Source organism: Rhea pennata, chromosome 12, assembly GCF_028389875.1.
Source record: "Rhea pennata isolate bPtePen1 chromosome 12, bPtePen1.pri, whole genome shotgun sequence".
Classification (NCBI taxonomy): domain Eukaryota; kingdom Metazoa; phylum Chordata; class Aves; order Rheiformes; family Rheidae; genus Rhea; species Rhea pennata.
The window spans coordinates 11,082,937-11,101,237 of record NC_084674.1 but is presented as its reverse complement, the minus strand read 5'-3'; the positions used below and the strand labels follow the sequence as shown (position 1 = coordinate 11,101,237).

Genomic DNA, 18,301 nt, shown 5'->3' with positions numbered 1-18,301 from the left:
GAAGATTGTGGAGCACAGAGGAGAGAGTAGAAAGACTGATTCAGGCACAGAGCTTGATATAAAAATGATTCCCCCTACCTGTGCTCTGGTTGAGATGGCGGATCACAGCAGTGTTGCAGTGGACCTGCCCAGTCTAGTCACTGATTTCCTGTACCAACTTAGTTACTTCTGTTGCTGTTTATAAGAGATGGGAAATCTGGATTTTTCTGGGTACCTATACTTCGCTTGTCCTTTTTGCTTTCCTTTTCCTCCAGGAAAAGTGTCTTGGTAGACATTAGGCTTATTTGTTCAAACTTACGTATTTCTCTAAATGCAGCTCATAACACTTCCTTTTTAATGTCATGTTTATTTCATTTATTTATCATCAATTCTAACCTGCATTCCACTATGCAGGTTAAATTACACATAGTGAAATTCTAAGCCTTTCACTATGTTTAAGAGTTTTATACTTCAGTTATGTGACTGTGGCACTGTGGGAAGAGGACAGAACAAAGATTCTTCCATCAGTTTACAAGCTTCCACAAGTGAATGGAAGATAGTCCGCCATTAGCTTCCTGAAAAATACATTTTTTTTAGCTATGTCTTTTGGGGAGCTTCCTTTTTGATTAATATCCTCTAGGTGCTCTCTGAAGAGCTTGTCCCATAAACTTTTGAAGTTTGAGTTGGACAGTCTTTTACAGGCTAAGGTTTTAACTCAATTTTCAGACTTTGAGATTATCCCCACCCTTATTCAAAGGAGAGACTTTTAGCATAGTAATGTGCATTTCTTTTATGTGGGGTTTGTCCATTAAAAGCTTTTTCAGCTAACTTAGAAGACGGAGAGTCTTCCTGAGTTTTCTGAGCCTTTCTGCTTGGCAAAGGGCAGTTGCTCCTGTTCTGTTCCCCTGATGGTGCACTGTATGTCTGGGGAAACAACCTTCATTTTTGATTCTATTTTAGGGCTGCTTAGTAATATGGAAAGGAAGGCTGTGGAGGGAGGCCTTAAACATAACATCACATGCACTGTACTCCTGATATGTACTCAAATGGTGCATCATAAAAGCTGTCTGTTCATACCTATTCTCTTGACTTCTGCTGGAATGAAGAACTCTGGTAGATTGAGGGAGCCATTTTTTGTTTTCTAGAGTAGCTTGTGAAAATTTACTGTTTGGGGAATCTTAGCTGTCCTGGGGCAAAACTAGGCTTTTCAGCCTTCACATGTCCTTGGATTAAATGTCATGCTTTGATTTCTCATATATTATATGGTGCAAATTCTGTTTGATGGCATCAGAAATAATGCCATTTATTTTCATCTTTTATGCGCTGTAGTTTGGATACTAAGTTAAAGCATGAAACACAATAGCCAGGTCCTGTCTTTGTGCTTCTGGAAGCTCTAGAAGCCCCTTAACTGGTAGAGTTGCCATCTAAGCTGAGGCAAGTTCCCAGAATAGTCTTTGTTTAAAATAGCTGTGGCTAACCTCTGTGCTTGTATTTTACTTCTGTTTTTGCTGCTTGACTTTTTAAGTAGATGAATAACAAGATGCTTTTCCTTCCTCTAGAACGTGTCCTCCCCTGAGAGCTCCCCTGCACATAGGCCTGAGTCCCTGTCACCCGAGGTAGTTATCACACCATCTCAGTTGTTCGCAGCGGAGTGTGTGTACGTGCTTGTGTGTGTGTGTGAGGCTGTGGTGGAAAGGGAGGGATGAGAGCGCGGAGGCTCGTGGAAAGTGAGCAAGTGGGGGTGGAGCATGAGCTGCAGTAGGACTGAGGAGAGCTTGCAGGTTTATTGCAAGAGAGCAAAGAAGTCAAAGTGAGATTAAATTGAAGACTGGAATTTATTATTCACTTGTGGACACTGCTAGGGAACAGGCAATGTGAAGACCTAATGGGTCTGGGCTACTGAGGTGAAGGCAAGAGGTCTGGGAAAACTGTAAATACCATAATCAGTGTCAGCCCTAGTCTGGCAGATAAGTGGTGTATGATACTTACCCTGTGGCAGCAAAAAAGGAACTGAGGAAGAAATAAGAATATCCTCACTGATAATTCTGACCGGCTCCTGACCTGCACTCTTTAGCCTTTATTACCTTGTTCACTTGCAATCTTAGCATTTTGAGGTGATGCAAGAGAGAAGTACTTTGTTTAGCTGCCAGCCTATTTTAAAATATGAAGTACTCTGGTCAGAGACTGTTTCGCTGTGGGAAATGGGCACTCATTTCTAATGTGGGAGATTCCTCAGAGCTGTAACACAGCAGAGGAAATGTGCTCAGTAGCTGCAGTAGGGCAGATCTGGTGCCTGATGCAGTTGTGTTTTTTCACTGAGCATGGTAGTGCTGCAAAAAGGATGAAATCAGCCAGCTCTGCTCATTGTCCAAGATTCTGGATTATTATGGTGAAGAAGACAAGCATGCCTTTCTCCTGGGGGTTTTTTGGCACAGAGCAGAAAAGTGGATATACCATTGTGTCAGTGCGAAGTGCAAGCTGTGACAGAGCAAAGATGATGATACAACTTTGTTAGAGAAAGTAAAATGTAGAAATACATTATAAATTAAATGAATGTACTATTGTTAGAGATAGCTGAAGTCAACAGTAAGTGAAAATAAATTACTTTAAAGCCCTGGACATTGTATTGCAGTTTGTAGTGATCTTTAGTAGGTTTTGGGACAGTTAAGAACTTGGCTGATAAAACAACAATTGGACTGGAAATCTGGTTTGTTCTGTGCTCATAATGAACACCACTAGCACTAGGTGTTATCATTAACTTGGGGATATATGGGGGCAATCAAAGATGCCAGCTTTTCTTCACTGACTGCCTAGGGGTAGTGCTGAGCCTTGTCCTCTTCCTGCAGTAAGACTGCCAGAGGGCAAAGGGCATCTCATACTGAAATGTTAAACTGGATTACTATTTAGTCCCCAAAACATTCCTCTCTAGAAGGAAGAGAACAGTGTAGGAAGGGGCCCAAGGAGTGATAAGAAAGGAACTGGGAGCTGTAAGTTAGCATTATATGGGTGCTTGCTGACTTAAGTTTTTCTCCTCACCCTTGCCTGACCCTTTTCCTAACTTCCCACCCCATCCTCTGTCCTTGTTGGGTTTTCTAGCTGTGCCTCCGAACAGACCTGGATTTGAAGAGTGGATACCTGGATTCCAGTACAAACACCTGCCCAGAACGGTCGTCACTGCTCAGCTTTGGACCCTCTGATTTGGCTCCACAACCCTCCATAAACTCTGCATCAGAGATCAACTTCCCAGGGAAAAGTGGGGAAGCACAGCTGCTGCTAAGAAGCTCTGATCAGGCTTTTCGGACAGAGTTTAATTTAATGTACGCCTTCTCCCCCCTGAACGCTATGCCACGGGTAGATGGGTTGTTGCGGGGTTCTGCTCCTTCGGGAGACAGAAAGCCAATGAATTCGGAAGCAGGATGCTGCGGCTCTCCTGCTGAAGGATATTTCAGCAGACACGAGTCAGGGCTGCTTAAAGAGACAGTGCATGGATCCATGTCTCCGTGTGGCGAGCGGGCTTGCGAAGGAGTCAGATCTGCTCCACAGAATCCTCCCCAAAGGAAGAAGGCAAGTATCCTTGTGAAAGAACTGTAGCTTGTATGAACCTGAGCTGCAGCAGTCAATGGGACAGGCTTACAGGGTGAATGAAGAAAACAGAATGCAACTAAAATATAATCTGGGCAAGTAATCCAGGCATCCAGTGTTTAGTAGGAGTGAAAACTGTCGAAATTTGTTAAAGGGAGCAATCTTTTAAGCAAGATTTTAATGTGAGAGGTGACAGAAAATGACTGTAATGAAAGTACTCCTTAGGGCCTTGAGAAAGGAGAACATGATGCAAACAGCCTTCATCATAAGCAGTTGTTAAACTCAGCGAAGACCCTGAGCAATAACTGAGTGTAACTTTTCTAGTTGGTGGAGGAGTTATCTACCAGGATGAAAAGGATCCTTACTAGAAATGAGTAGTGTTTCAAAAGAAAATACAGCCTGTTTATTAGCAAAAGCTCATTAACGTGGAAGTGCAGTAACACTGCAAGAAAAGCAGATGGACTTCTGTTACTCAGTATTTAGCTCTTAACTAGAAACACTGGAATATTGTTTAATAGAAAACAAATGTGTATTAGTTTCTTGTAATAGTGACCATGTGGTACTAAAATGGAGTCAAAATGGCAAATCAGGAGTTTGCATGCAGAGATATGTAGCAGTGTCTGTCTTGTGTTTGAATTTTTTGCTTGATCACTTGCATAAATGTCCAGCTAGATAGGAGGTCTTCATCTCAGTTCCATTTCTTGATGTTTTTGAGGGTTTTTTAAAACAATTATACATATCTTAAAACCTTTGTGTGTTGAGATGTGTGGAGGTTCCCTGTTTGGTATTTTAGCATCATAAAACTGGTTGAACCCTAGTGATAAATTCTTCAACTGAGCTGCTTTCTGGTGGTCCTTCACGAGGGACTGTGCATTGAAATAATACTAACAGAAGGCATGCTGAAATGGTAAGCGCTGAACTGGAAGAAATATTTGCAACCATGTTACAAGTCTGCATCATCCAGGACCCTTTGGTCCCCCTCTCTGACAAATCTGAAAGGACACAAAATTCCTGGCAGTCTGGAATACTGACTGCTAACATACCAGATCAAGAACCTGCTCTAAACAGGTTAAAATTCTGTGCCAGGCTTTGTCAAGGCTTTAGCAGTAGTGTGGCTGCTCCACTGTAGATGAATAGGGTTTTCTGAAGATAGCAGTTTTGTAAAGATTTTTTCTCTCCATTTTGAGATGTGCAGATAAATGATTCACATTATATAAAATCTAACAAGCTGTGGAGAGAGTGAGTGATGGGGATATAGAGGCTTGCTGTTTAAATCAGTCACTGAGAATTGATAATGAAGGAATGGGAAATTCTGGAATGCTGGAGAAGCAAACTAGCTAGGTATTTTTGCTCAAGTATTGGTCATAATGAAAAGATGTGGGTAAGCAAAGCAATTGATGAGTTATCCAAGTTTGCACCTTTGAGCTCTCTTTCCAGAGTGCCTACAAATTCAGGAGGCTGCATAATCTCGATGTGCCTCTTAGTTTTCTCTACAAATGCAGAGAAATGGGCTTCAGAAATGATGCGTGGGGGCAGGTTACTCTTCTTCCTCAATCCCTTGCTTTCCCTGACTTATGGCCGTATTTTTCTCCCAGGTGTCTCTGCTAGAATATCGCAAGCGGAAACAGGAAGCCAAGGAGGGAGGCGATACAGTGCGATGTACAGGGACTCCTGCGCGACAGGGCAGCAACAGTTCTGTGACTGACACAGATGTCAACAGCCTGCCGGGCTCCATAGTACGACCCCCATCCTCCCCACAAAGTGGCTTCTCCCCTTCTCATTCCTCCCTGCCTCACGTGGAAGATATCAGCCCACCAGACTCAAGGGGGGGTAGTTCATCAACATCACTCTGCAGAGCCCAGGAGAACATCAGCAGTAGGTGGTGAGTGTTATCCCTCCAAGCAAGCCTGAGATGTCTCCAAAGAGACAGACAAACTCTCTAGGGACCATTTCCATAACAATATGTGCAGTTGGATGGATTGCGTTGGGTTTCTTTGCAGTGTTCTGTCTGGCAATTGCTTAAATAACCACAAAGGATAGCAGCAGCCTTTTCAGTCTGCCGTTTAGTTCTTAGCTAAGGTGGAGTGAAATCAGTCTTGAAAGATGTTAAGTTAAAGAGTTATATCTGTCTTCCACCAGTTTCTTTTTAAGGACACAAATTTGAAGATCTTGTTCTGACAATGAGAATTTAACCTTGATCTTTCTGCTGCTGAACCTCCTCTCTGTTTGGGCATTTGTGATACTAAGTCTAGTTTTTATTCAGAAAGAAAGCCAACAAAGCCCTCCATAACTTTGCATTTAAGAAGCAGGGCTAGTATCTGAAACAACTCTGATTTTCCTAGCATTCTGCACAAGTAGCTTGAAGAGCAGTTACCAGAGTGCAATCGGTGTCTTGACAAAGAAAAATCACCTTTATCATGTTACTGTGGAGAGCTTGATGAGAGTAAATGCTTGTCTTCAAAAGCTTTAAAATTGATGATAATCTCTCTGGTCCAAAAAGTTACGAACCTCAGTACTGAAGCATGGAATATTGAATTGTTATCTGTAAGCCGTGATGGTTACATGTTCTGCTCTTTGGAGTTATGTAGTACGCTGGCTTTGCTGCTTTATTTTCAAGTTCTATTTGTGGACACCAGGCAAAAAGACATACCTTTCTTAATGCTGATTCTCCACATATGCACCTGTGTAACTCCTCATATAAATGGAGGATGGCAAGGGAAGAGATGCCAAGCAATGCTGAAGGGAAGGAGAAATATGAAGTGCATGCTGAGAGTGCTTGAGAAGCACTGTTTTGGGTGAATTTACAGAAGTAGCAAGATCCATTTCCTGACCTTTTCCAGTCCTCCTATCCCCCTGAATGTCATCAGCACTTTAAGTGGAGACTTATAGAAGTAATTTATATTGTACTTGTCTGTCAGTACTCTCTCTACCAGGTGACCTTTTGCCAGATGTTGGGACTGGCTGGGACTGATGCAGTCAGCCAAAAATTGCTAATCTGTTTTGTACAAGTGTTGATATCCCCTTCCTTTCTCCTGTTTTGCTTCCTTTTGCCTGCAAGAGGATGAATGAAAAACGTAGTTGATTGAAAAAGCATAGTTCGAGATGAGGTGTCAGTATGGTAACCTTTCTCCAGTATGATGCTTTACATTCTGTGAGCTTCATCTGCTGGTCCTTGGCAGATGCTCTGGCTCCAGTTTTTTGTATGATTTCAAGAGTAAGTATTATAGTGTGGGACTAAAGACCATATTGTCATGGGACATTGAATATAAAAGTTGAAACCATACCGATATGTTTTAAAATGGGTTTAGTAAGTTGTTTTGCTGCCATTTTAATTCCTGTTCTGTGTTTTAATAGGTGAGGCTAGCAAATGTACAGCCCCTTCCCACTTTTAAAAATATTTTAGGAAGTGCATGTTAATGAGTTAAAACTGTGAACAAATTTCATTTTTAACTCTGAGTACATATGTTTTTGATAGATTACCAGACGTTCACTATAACATAATGTTAGGGACAGAAGAAAATGGTGGAAACTCAAATTACATGCCTTAATTTTTAGACTTGTCCGGATTTTTGCTGAATTCTACAGTATCTGCCAGTAGCTTTCATTTAAAAAAAATGAAGTTTCTGTCTCTTTCAGTTGCCAAGATACAGCCATCACAATGTAAACAGATGTGCTGCTGCCCAGTAAACCCAGCCTTGCAGAAAACTGTCTCCAGCAAAACAATAGCAGCAACGAAGGTGTGAATTCACCCCCTCACCCCATTCACCTCCATGAGGTGTGAACTCTGGCACCTTCTCCCTTCTGCGTCAGAGGGGTGAACTTCAGTGTCTGGGCTGTAAGACAAAACAAAATTAAAATCTAATGTAAATCACAAATTTTCAAGTATATTTAAAAAATAAAGTGGAAACCTGTTAATATAGTGTTAAGCCACACAAGCACGTTTTTTACCTTTATGGAATGCAGTACATTTAACGCTTTTAAATATTTAAATTACGGGCTTTTTGGGGCACAGATTTGTCAGTGCCTAGGATAAGGTGTTGAGAATGTCAGATAATGGTGCTGGTGTTTTACATGTTGAAACACATACTTAAGAGACTCAGATGGTCTGGTGAATGGTAGATTGAATATTGATGTAGGGATCTGGGGGTTATCTGTGACTCTCTTTTTCTCCTGCGGATTTGTTTTAGAAAAGCCACTTCACCTCTGTTTTTCACCCTCAGACCAGACTCTTGTGATAAATAATTGAATAGCATCTAGCACCAGTCTTGACTGAAGACCTTCACAAAACCGAAGAGGATTAATGGGCAAAATGGCCAGGCTAGCTTTGCTCCAGGAGCCTTACACTACATAACTGTTCTGTATTGACACAGTATTATCACAAAGTACTGATTTTACTACTTTTTAGTTCAAACAAAAGGGATTTCTGCAAAATAACTACATTTAGTTGCAAAACACCACCAAAATTTTCAAAATGCTGTTGAAGCTTGAAACAATTTTCTGGGAGAAGGTATTCTGTAATCAGGGAGTCTACTGAGCTGGATGTTTATAACGTGTTTCTGATGAGAGCAAAATTATATTTTTCTGAGGGCAGTGCTGTCATGGTAGCCAGAGATTGACAGTCTAAAATCCCACAGGAGGGTATTTACACTGCAAAAGCGGTGCAAAATTTTATTCCTCATCTATGAAGAGAGCTGGTGTTCTCTGATCCCTCTATTGTATGGCAGGGGTTTGCATTTGTTTTGACTTCCTACCTGTGATTTCAAGCAGAAACTTTTAAGATTTTAAAGACGAGCCTGTCTTGAAATTATACCAAGGACCCCACAGCCCCCTTGTGCTTTGGTCACATTGCTCTCAGCTGTGTTATAACAATCTTCAGCTGTTACTGTTACTTTTTGTTGCAGGATGGTTCCAACATCAGTGGAGAGGCTTCGAGAGGGCCGAGGCATACTTGAGAAGGTTCTGCGAAGTGGTGCAAAAGTATCCCAGAGAAACGAATCCTCACCTACAGCGGATGGTGCTGTTGAGAGAGATCCAGGTAAGAAGATGAGCTTTTTGAACGCTTGTTTGATGGGAAATGACTGGCTCAGTTTTGTTTGTACACTTATCCATACTTAGTTGTACCTTCATCTTTAACACTACCTGTGCCTTGTAAAAACTGTCTACAAACCAAACTTTGCTGTGATTCAGATATATCTCTTGAGCCTATTTCCATCTCCTCTGAAATCTGGAAAACCTCTGAGTTTCAAGATCACCTGCATCTTGGCTCTGCTGGGAACAGCTTCTTTGACCTTGAAAAATTTGTGTTAACCATTACTTGCTCCTATGTACTGGGGTGAAGATGTTACCGTTTAATAATTATAGTTATTTGAATACCTGGATATATCACACCAGAATGCAGGCGTAGGGTTTAGGCAGTGTGAAGAACTAGCTTCCAAGCCTTACTTCTGTTTGAAGTTTCCTGGTTCCTTGAGTTCTGATACTTACCAGTTATGTAAAATCCCACCTAATAACTGCAGTGAATTGAGGTCTGTGTAGATATTTGTTCCTTTCTTCTCTGAATTAAGGGATGTCCTTACTGAATATCATGCAGAGTTAATGAGTATTTGTGACTTGAGCTGAAATGATTACTCCTCCCCTTCTATCCACCTGTGGTTTGAGTGAGATGAGACTTACTGTAAGATGGACAGATCAGTACATCATTGCCTGAATTCCCAACTGTGAAATGCTTTTATTTAGCAAGCTCTGTAGAGCATGGATTGTTTTTCAGTAACAGAGCACTCTGCGTAATAGAACCCTAATCTCACTTGGGATTTACGACGATGGGTCATCATATTTAAATAACAAACATGAAAAAGTAGGGGCTCGTGGCAACATACATAGCTGAGGACTGTTATTAGCAGCTCTTAGAGATACTCTTGGCTTGTTGATGATTTATAGTGGAGATTTGAATTTCTTCAAAAACCAGAACCTAGTCGTGCGGAATTTTAGACGTGGAAAAGCTAGAGCGTTTTAACCTAAACTAACTCAGAGCTCTTTTTAGATAATTCAGCAGCAACTCTTGCCTCAGGGCTATCGAAGTTCTGTGCATTTTTTTATGGCAAGATACATACTTCATTCCCAATCAGACATTTCCAGCAGCTTAAGGAAGGTGTATTCTAGAATGCTTTCTGCAAATTGGCCTCTCATCCAGGGTTTTGCTATTTCTGTGCACGTAAGAGCATATTTCTCAATGTCTCTGTTCGTGTATTCTCGAGAGGGGGATCGTCTACTTTATCAAATGTCACTGGGAGCCTGTTTCCCCTCTCTTGTCGTAACCAGTGGAAATAACTTTCTTGGTGGTTACTGCCAAGAAGGGCAGGCAAAATTCAGACTCTTGCAACAAGTCTTTTGCATAGTTTATTCCATATGGATGTGACTTTTCAGTCTCACCTGAGAGTCAGTCTGGAGTTAGTCTTCACCTAAGTCAATCCATTCTTTCTCCTTTTTACATAAAAACCTCATTCTGCTCCAGTAAGTGAAAACGTAATGCTCTGCGTGACAGAATTTTTTTCAAGCATAGCACAGTATCTTTTTCTCTTGCATAGTCTTGCAGTTTTTTCTAGCAGCTTTTTTTGAGCCATCATCCCTTGCCTGCTTTCTGGGCTGCTTATCAGTCAAACAAATGAGTGGTTGAATCTATGCTATTCCAGGTGTCACCTGCAGCAGCTTTGACCGTACGTGCTTGCTGCCCTAATGGATGATGATGATGATGATGATGATACAGGAAAAAACATCTGAGGAGTTTGTTTATGAGGCACATACGAATGAAGAGGGCTTTGTGTGCCTGCCACGCTTCTGAGAATTGCAGCTGTGGGTTAAGGTTGTCATTTCATATAAACTTTAGGTTGACACAAGTCAGTACTGCCAAGAAAAGAAGTAGTTCCCACTCCCGCATTGTATCTTTTCTTGGGCAGATATTAGGAAAATGAGGGAGGAAATGGTAGCTTTTTCTGTCTTAAGCTTGCGTAAACCAAATTCAGAAAGATTACAGTTTTTTCGCCTTTTGTAATTTATGATCTTTAGCTACTCTTTAATCTTGTCAAGAACTTCTGTGAACAGAAACTGCCAGTAACGTATATAGCATTGTTGGTGTGCCTGGCTTTTCAAGAAACAAAATATTGGCAATCTGGAGATCCTAGAAACCTCATCTTGCTATATTATTTACAGTATCTTCTGCACTGACATTATCAAAGTACAGTCCTTGATACTGAAAGACTTTGTGAATTTTGGTCTTTAATACACCAGAAAACTAGGGGCTATCTTTGGGGGGTATGTAAAGGTAGTGTTGTTGGAATAGAGTGGCTTTGGTAAGAAGCGACAGATCACACCAATTTGCAGAAGGCTGAATGAAGTTCAGACAGGAAAACTTCTGCAATGCAATATTAGGAATGTCACCCATAATAAGCAGCTACTTGGTGTATCAGGTGTAGTTTCAGAGAGAACACATAGGGGATGTGCTGGAAGTTTTACTCCTTGGTCTGTGAAGGTCCTGTGTCCTGAGGAAGAAGACTTCTGAGCCTCAGTAGTGGACAGGCCAACTTAATCCAGATTTCTGATTAGCTAAGCCAGCAACCATGATCTGGCACAGAGAGGACAACCACCGCAAAGCTGCAGGTGCTGCTGACGCTGCTTGTGCCAGTGTACCTGGTGCAAAGCCAAATGGGAAGGAGACCTCTGGTAGAAGTACAGAGCAGACTAAGCCAACATGTCCTGTTTTATGACTGAGATATCTGCCACATAAATTTAATACTAATACCAACACTGTTTCACCAAGGCATTCCAAAAGCTGCAGTTGAGAGTGACTGGGATGCTGCAGCTCTGTCACATTAGGCTGCAGCCTATATTTCTGATGTGAAATCTGGTCTCATCAGTTTTGCTGTCCCCTAAAGAAGTGTGATTGCTAGCTTAAACCCCATGGTTATGACAGTGACAATTGAAAAACAGCTGGGGCAAAGTGACTGGGTTACTTGCAGTAAGCACTTCTTGTCTATGCCAGTTCAAGTTCAGTTATTTGGTGGTATAAAAAAATCACCTACCCTCCAAGGTCTGGTCTCAGGCTGGTTCTGTTAAGAAAAAGCTTATTCCTCTGGATCTTTGCAGCCCTGACTGAATTGCAGGTGTCTTTGTCATGGCTCAAAGTTATTTTTGGCTACTCAGGTGACCTTTCTTTCAGTTTTCATACACATACAGGGAGGAGCTTCAGGGAGACAAACAAGTGGTAGTTGGATGGTTTTTTGGGAAGCAGCGAACATCTTCATTCAGAAGACAGAGCTGTTGACTGCCTTGCTGACACTTGACAGGGCACTCTCGCACACAATTCAGGTACCTTTATGAAAGGACACACTGCATTAAGAACTTTGGTTTTTGAGACACTAGTCCTGCTTTGCAGTCCATGGACTTGCATAGAAGTTGGGCTGTCTTGGATCAGAGTTAAGCAGCATCCATCCTATCCCTGTGAGCTACACTTGTAGGAAGCTACTGAAATACGTGTCACCAGCTGGCTGTGCAGGGATATACCTGACCCTGGATGGTATTAGCAAATTTGCTGGAACTGCAAGATGCTCCATCATTACTTACTTAGAGAACTTGATGTGAAAACCACTTTCCTGTTTTACCAAAAGTTATCTGTCAAAAAAAAAAAAAAAAAAAAAAGAAAAAAAAAAGAAAAAGAAAAAAACAGGGAGATGAGTAGTGGAAATCACTGCACTATGCAGTCTCATGCTCTCCAGTTCTTCCTGCTACCAGCCCCTCCTGTCGCTTTTCCACAGCTGATGTTGGGAGCTTCATGAGCAGGAAGGGTTTTTGTTGCCTCCTCTAGAAGCTCTGCAAATGCCACTGACAGTCAGAAGAATATCCTGCGTGGCAGGCCTCTCTGTCTGGTCTGCTGGCAGTCCTGCAGCTCCTGCTACTTCACTTGGCACTGGCATCGGCAGACAAGTCTGTAACTTCTGTCAGACAGCGAGGAAGGCGCAGAGCCATCCAGGCTCTGCCTCAAAGTGTTGGGCTGTGATGCTACCTGCACATTTGTGTCTCTACCTACAAGGGACCAGCAGTGATCCTGCATATGTTTCCTGTGAAAACATATGGTGGGCAGTTATGTTTAGTCATTGCTTATTTCCTCATAGATATCCAAGGAAGAGGAGCTGGCTGAGAACATAAAGCTTAGAAGGCAGCGTTGGGTTGTTGCTTTTACAAAGGCAAAGAAGGAAGCTAACCAAATAGAGATCGTGGAATTTAAGAAGGCAGATTTTAATAAGCTTGAACTGGTAGGTAGAACTCCATGTGGGGTGGAAAAAAAAAAAAGCTAAGAAAAAAATTATTCAGGAGAACCAACAGCTCCACAATGAAATTATAGTAAGAACGTGTGCACTGAGACTGTCCGAGTAGAGGGAAATCTCCTTTACTACAGGCTATTAAGCAAAATCACACAGACTTTTCACAAGTTTTAGGTATAAACATTCCTATCTCTTGTGCTCTGTTCTGTTTTTTCCTTGATTTTTTTTTTAATGAACTTGATCTTTCTTCCCCAAAGTTTTTGTTTGTTTGTTTGTTTGTTTGTTTGTTTTTAATGAAGATTAACACCAAGCTCCAGATCTTCTCCAGGGCATATAAGCCTATGCTGAAGTTGCAGTCAGGAGGCCTTAATGTATCTTTTAATGGACTTTCTTCAATTCATGGACAGATGTTCAAAGTCAAGAGACAAGGGCTAATACCATGCTAATTCTGATAATTCCCTATTATCAGAAATATTTTTGAATGTAAGGCTCCTTGTTTGGGCCTCTTTGTAGCCCTGATATTTCTAACCTGTCTGCATGGTACATGCTGACCAACATGGTGGTTTCACAGAAGAACCATGGATGTCAGTGGGTACTTGAGCACCACTGACTGATTTTCTTCTGAATGAGTTCAAGAGTTGCTCACACAAGCAGAAAGCTGGTTGAGGGACAGATTGATTATTCCAAATGCAAAATGGTTCTGTCTGGCCAGTGCAGCATAGTCTAGACTGGTCAAGGCCTTGCTGCCATAACACACTGATGTTCGCATTTAATTCATTCAGTGTCTACCATGGGCCTGTAACACTTGGGAACTTTGTTTTTTGTCAGTGACATTTAACAGACGTGCTGTACAGTCTTAACTGACCTGTTAAGACTGTTCATGGGACCTCAGATTTACTCTGTGGAGGTCACTGTCAGACTTAGCATATCATCTCTTTCACCTTGCAAGGTCTTGCCATGATTATAATCTCAGTTTGGAGATGAAGTGGTTTAGAATATTTTGTATAGACATGCTCTTTCTCAGGAACATGGGATTCTGAGACTGGACTCAAAAGTTGCAGCTGAATTTAGATCAACCTGTCTAGTCATCTTCCCAAGCCATCCTTGATTCGAAGAGGAAAGCTGCTTTCCGGGACTGTTGTATAGCATTGCTTTTTTTGGCCTGCCTTCTCATGTTTATAGCTGAATCCAAGTCATCCAAAACACATTGCTGCTGACAGTTCCTCTAAGGAAGGACAATTTTGCTTTCCTCAGCTGTAACTGTAGCCACTGTGGATTCCCATGCTGGAGGTTGAGTGGAGAGTTACCGAGTCCTTAGAAACTGTTTTCTACCTCTCATACCTTTCTCAAAAGCCGAGGGAAAGCTGTGCGGTGTCACCACGTAGAGTCATTAAGATAGACTGGACCAAGGCAAATGCTGTTCCAGGGAGCTTTGCGCTAAACCAGAGTGGAGGTTGTGTAAGGGAAGTGGCTGAGTTTGTTTACTGCTTGGTAGATTTTACAGTTGCCTTTTGTTAGAGTTCTTGGCTTTCTGAAAGGCCAACGATTGGAGAAGCAGCTCTTCTGTAGCTGTATACAGAAAACAGCTGCGGTGTGTGCAGGTGTCATTTGATGGGGAACTACTCTGACCTCAGTCCAGAGAGTGAAATTTAACATCTTGGCTGTGCTGTACATTACAGACGCAGCAGAAGGAGACACTCCAGATGCCCTCAAAGGACCAGCAGTTTACAGTCCTTCTAGATACAGCTACCAGGTAAATTGTCACTTTTTTGCACATTCTGAAATGAGAAGCTAAACAACTTTAGGGGAAACTGGGTTTGGTGGACAATTGTTTCTGATCTTGCTATACTGAAGTCCTGCGTGACGAGGAGGTAGAGAATGAGCAAGTCAGTCTATGCTTAACATGCCTTTTCTTTTTCCTACCAACTTGTTCAGCTCCTGCAGTCTGATAGTCCCCAGGCAGAGTCACAGACCCTTCTCCAGCAAAGTTCCTCCCCCTACAGAGGACACCTTACTCCATCTCCTGGTGGATACAGCTATCGAGCAGCAGCACAGAGGACAGGACACAGCCTCTCTCATGGTTCCTCAGAAACATCCCTCTCCACCACCTCGTACTCCAGCCCTGCCCACTCGGTCTCCACAGACTCTGCCCTGTTTACAGGAAACTTGGGGTATTACAGCAGCCAGCAGCACTCTGGCAGTGTCAGCGGCAGCCTCCTGAAGAAGAGTTGCCCTGCTGCTGCCAGCCCAGCACAGCAAACACCTGTGGACTCTCTTTCCTCCGAATCTGTTTCTCAGCCCCGCACAGGAGCGTCGGGCTCCACCTCTGCTCCCCAAAGTGCTAGGTCGCTACAGTCAGACTTGCGGACTATCAGTCTGCCGAATTCTGGGCAGTCTGTTCTTTACCAGGGCTCCAGGGGGGCAGTGATTTCTAATGCACAACACTATCAGCACCGTGGGGGAAGCAGTGTCCATCAGTACAGACTTCAGCAGCTTCAAGGTTCGGGAGTAAAGACTCAGACAGGACTTTCCTAGGGTTGCCTGGACTCGTGGAGGACAAAACTGCCCATAGCTCCTTCTAGTCACCTCTGGAAGTGGCTCCTGGGCCAGTGTTGGGAGCTTGCACCTGATGCTGGGGTGCCAGGGGTCAGAGGCTGAGGTCTGAAATGCACGGGTGAGATTTGTGAGCAGTATTGGCCTCTGGCCTTGTAGGAGAATGCAGTTTTCTCTGAGGCAGAGACTGTAGCAAAGCTGTTCCTGATGCGTGGGTACATTGCAAAAAAGCAAGTGGTTCAAGTGCAATGACTGTGGTGCAGCCTCTGCCTCTTGTCCGTGCCCATGGCCATAGTCACTCACGCAGTACGGACGTCTTTTTTAATATGAAAGCAGTTTAAAGAAAACATTGGGGAAGTTTAACTCCAATCCCAAAGCTCTCTTTGTAGGTCAGGTTCTCAGTGCGTTCTGGGGAGGGCTTTAATCCGTTATGATCATTCCAGTCACAAGCAGATGAGCGCACACAGCTGCCTTTGGGCCTGGGTCATGACTGCCACAGTCAGATCTTTTTCCAGGACAACAGAGTCTCCGCAAATGTGAACTAGCATGGGGAGTTGGAGCGTGTGTGCCTGTCGCTGCGAGGGATCTGGGATGCACTGTAGCATGCTGCTCTGAGGAGGTGTGATCCCGTGCCAGGCGCGGGTCTGTGAACGGGAGCGTTGCTGGGGTGGTGCTGCCACGCGTCAGCGCAAGGAGGGCATCTGTCAGTGCACGCTTTGTAGGGGGTGGCTGGGGCCCGACGGGCAAAGCGGGGCGTGCTGGAGGCTGTCTGGTTGAGGAGGCAGCGCCTGTTTGTGGAGGGGTTGCAAGCAGGTAGCAGTGGTAAGTACAGGTGTGCTACATATTTGGTGGGGACCCGGGTCTATGCCAAGCCAGATGCTCTTTGCAGTGTCGTGCAGAGTTTTTCCCACCCGAGGTTGTACGCTGAGTGTGGCAGCAGAGCCAGCCCAAACACAGTGCGCTGTCTGTTCAATTCCATAAGATTGCCAGCTTCTTTCTCACTTGTTTACTGTAATATCGGGCGTGTTTTTATTTATCTAATTTTATATTCAGTTATAACCATAGTAGGTTAGCTAATATACGACAGGTGTCATCCCTGGTGCTGCAGTGGAACTTCTCCTTTCTCTTGGATAACATAATGCTGTGAGTTTGTCTCCCCTGTCTTTCAGATGCACAGTCTTCTTCCTTTTTTAGGACTGTTACAGGTTTCTCTAATTCACAATTGAAATCAGGTGTTTGTTCAACCTAGGGGAGACTTTTAAAATATTGAAACAAAGAGTAATTTCTCACACTGTCTGGCTGTGAGCGTGTTGGGATGGAACTTGTCACCCCACAGTTGGGTGTCTGTATACTGTATAAAATAGGTGTAAACTTCACTCAGCTTAGCCCTGGGTGTGCAGCCTCCCCTTTCATGCTATGAGCAGCATGGGGCAGGCAGGCTCTGCCCTGCCAGGTGGCAGGAAGGGGGTTGCGGGGAGAGCCCTGCGCAGAGGCTCCAGCACCTTTGTATGCGGGAGAGAGGGACCCTGGGAAGCTCTTGGAAAGGTGGGGGCTGTAGCTTCTTACTCTAGTGGAGTTTTTACACCATGCTGTAACATTTGAACTTTCACAAGAGATGTAATAATTTTGATAATAAAAATACTTAACTTGAAAACCAGTATTTTGGAAAGTCTGTGTGTTCTCTGCCTTAAATGCCGTTGCCCACGGAGGTTGTAGGTGGGGAGCGGGTCTTGCTCAGTTTTACCTGTTTCAAAACCTGTTTTCTGGACGTAGTGGCAGTGCTTTTGGCCAGCACGTGTGTGATTTTTGTGGTGCAGAGATGCACAGTGCTTTGAGTTTTAATATCGGTTGCCTTTTCCTTAGGAAGCCTTTCTGTGATGGACCTGAATCTAGAATAGGGCGAGCTGAGAGCGCTTCAGTGCTCATCTTCGAATGCCTCTGAGCATCGCTGCCAGCTTGGGGCCAAGGGGACGTAATTGCTGCTCTCTGGAGTAAGACTCTGAACAGGAATGGAGTTGCCTGCTCCCTTGCCTCTTGGACCAGGAGCTCTGTCAAGGAACTTAGAGTTGCACACCACATCTGCCCCCGAGGTTGTTGCAGATTTGCTGCCCAGCCCCTGGGAAGCTGCTTGTAAATGAGCGGAACCTCTTCTGCTGCCTGTCGGTAATAATTCTGCCTTGGAGACGCTTTGATGTCGCAACAAATTGTCAGCTTGAGTAGAGCTTCCCAAAACCGCTGCTCAGCGTTGGTGCCTCACGTCATGTGTCTGGGCTGCTCGGTAGGAGCCATGCAAGCCAGGGCAGCCACAGCCCTGCTCCTTGATGCCGGAGCCGCTCTTGTGCTTGCAGGCAGAGGTTCCCTGCTCTCCAGCCCCTCCAAAGCTGTCCAGGTGCTCCTTATGGCAGCCGGGGACAGGAGGCCGCTGCAGGTGAGGTCTGGATGAGGTTCCCCTTGCCCTGGCCTGTGCCAGTAGGCAGGGAGGTGGACAGACAGCCTGTATGTGAGACTGGCCTGGCCACTGCTGCTGCAGAGCAGTGCTTTTGCCAGCAGCCTGATGCCACGTGCTGAAGGCCAGGCCCCATGAGGGCCACCTTCCAGACCCCACCGCTCCCAGCACCCGTGGCCTTGTCCCCTTGGTTATGTGAGCCATGTTTCTGCAGCAATCCTGGCAGAGCACCCAGGGTGCGCCTGGCTCCTCCGCATCCCCTGGGAGATGCTGCGGCACGCACGGGGTCCCCAGGGAGCTGCCTATGGCCTGTCCCAGGCAGAGCTTTCCTCCTCCTAAGGAAGCACGAGATGAGGCTGCTGCCCTCGCCGCGCTGAGCGGGGAAGCGGAGCCCATCCCCATGGTGCCAGAAGACCCTGGGCCCCTG

General features: G+C 44.2%; 1 protein-coding gene across 7 annotated transcripts in view; it reads left to right on the top strand.

The window, feature by feature from the left end:
• SETD5 (SET domain containing 5) overlaps positions 1 to 17,088 on the top strand; it is a 72,951-nt gene extending 55,863 nt beyond the window's left edge. For 4 of the 7 annotated variants that reach the window (XM_062585321.1, XM_062585320.1, XM_062585327.1 and 1 more), the window contains 6 exons: positions 1,539 to 1,595; positions 3,076 to 3,543; positions 5,157 to 5,443; positions 8,463 to 8,596; positions 14,555 to 14,628; positions 14,811 to 17,088. In XM_062585321.1, coding sequence (XP_062441305.1) covers positions 1,539 to 1,595; positions 3,076 to 3,543; positions 5,157 to 5,443; positions 8,463 to 8,596; positions 14,555 to 14,628; positions 14,811 to 15,410 — 1,620 coding nt within the window. In that variant the 3' untranslated portion in view covers positions 15,411 to 17,088. Of the gene's footprint in view, positions 1 to 1,538; positions 1,596 to 3,075; positions 3,544 to 5,156; positions 5,444 to 7,197; positions 7,299 to 8,462; positions 8,597 to 14,554; positions 14,629 to 14,810 lie in introns of those variants that run through there. The other 3 variants (XM_062585328.1, XM_062585323.1, XR_009959662.1) reach the window with 2 other exon arrangements.
• Positions 17,089 to 18,301: the final 1,213 nt, after the last annotated feature.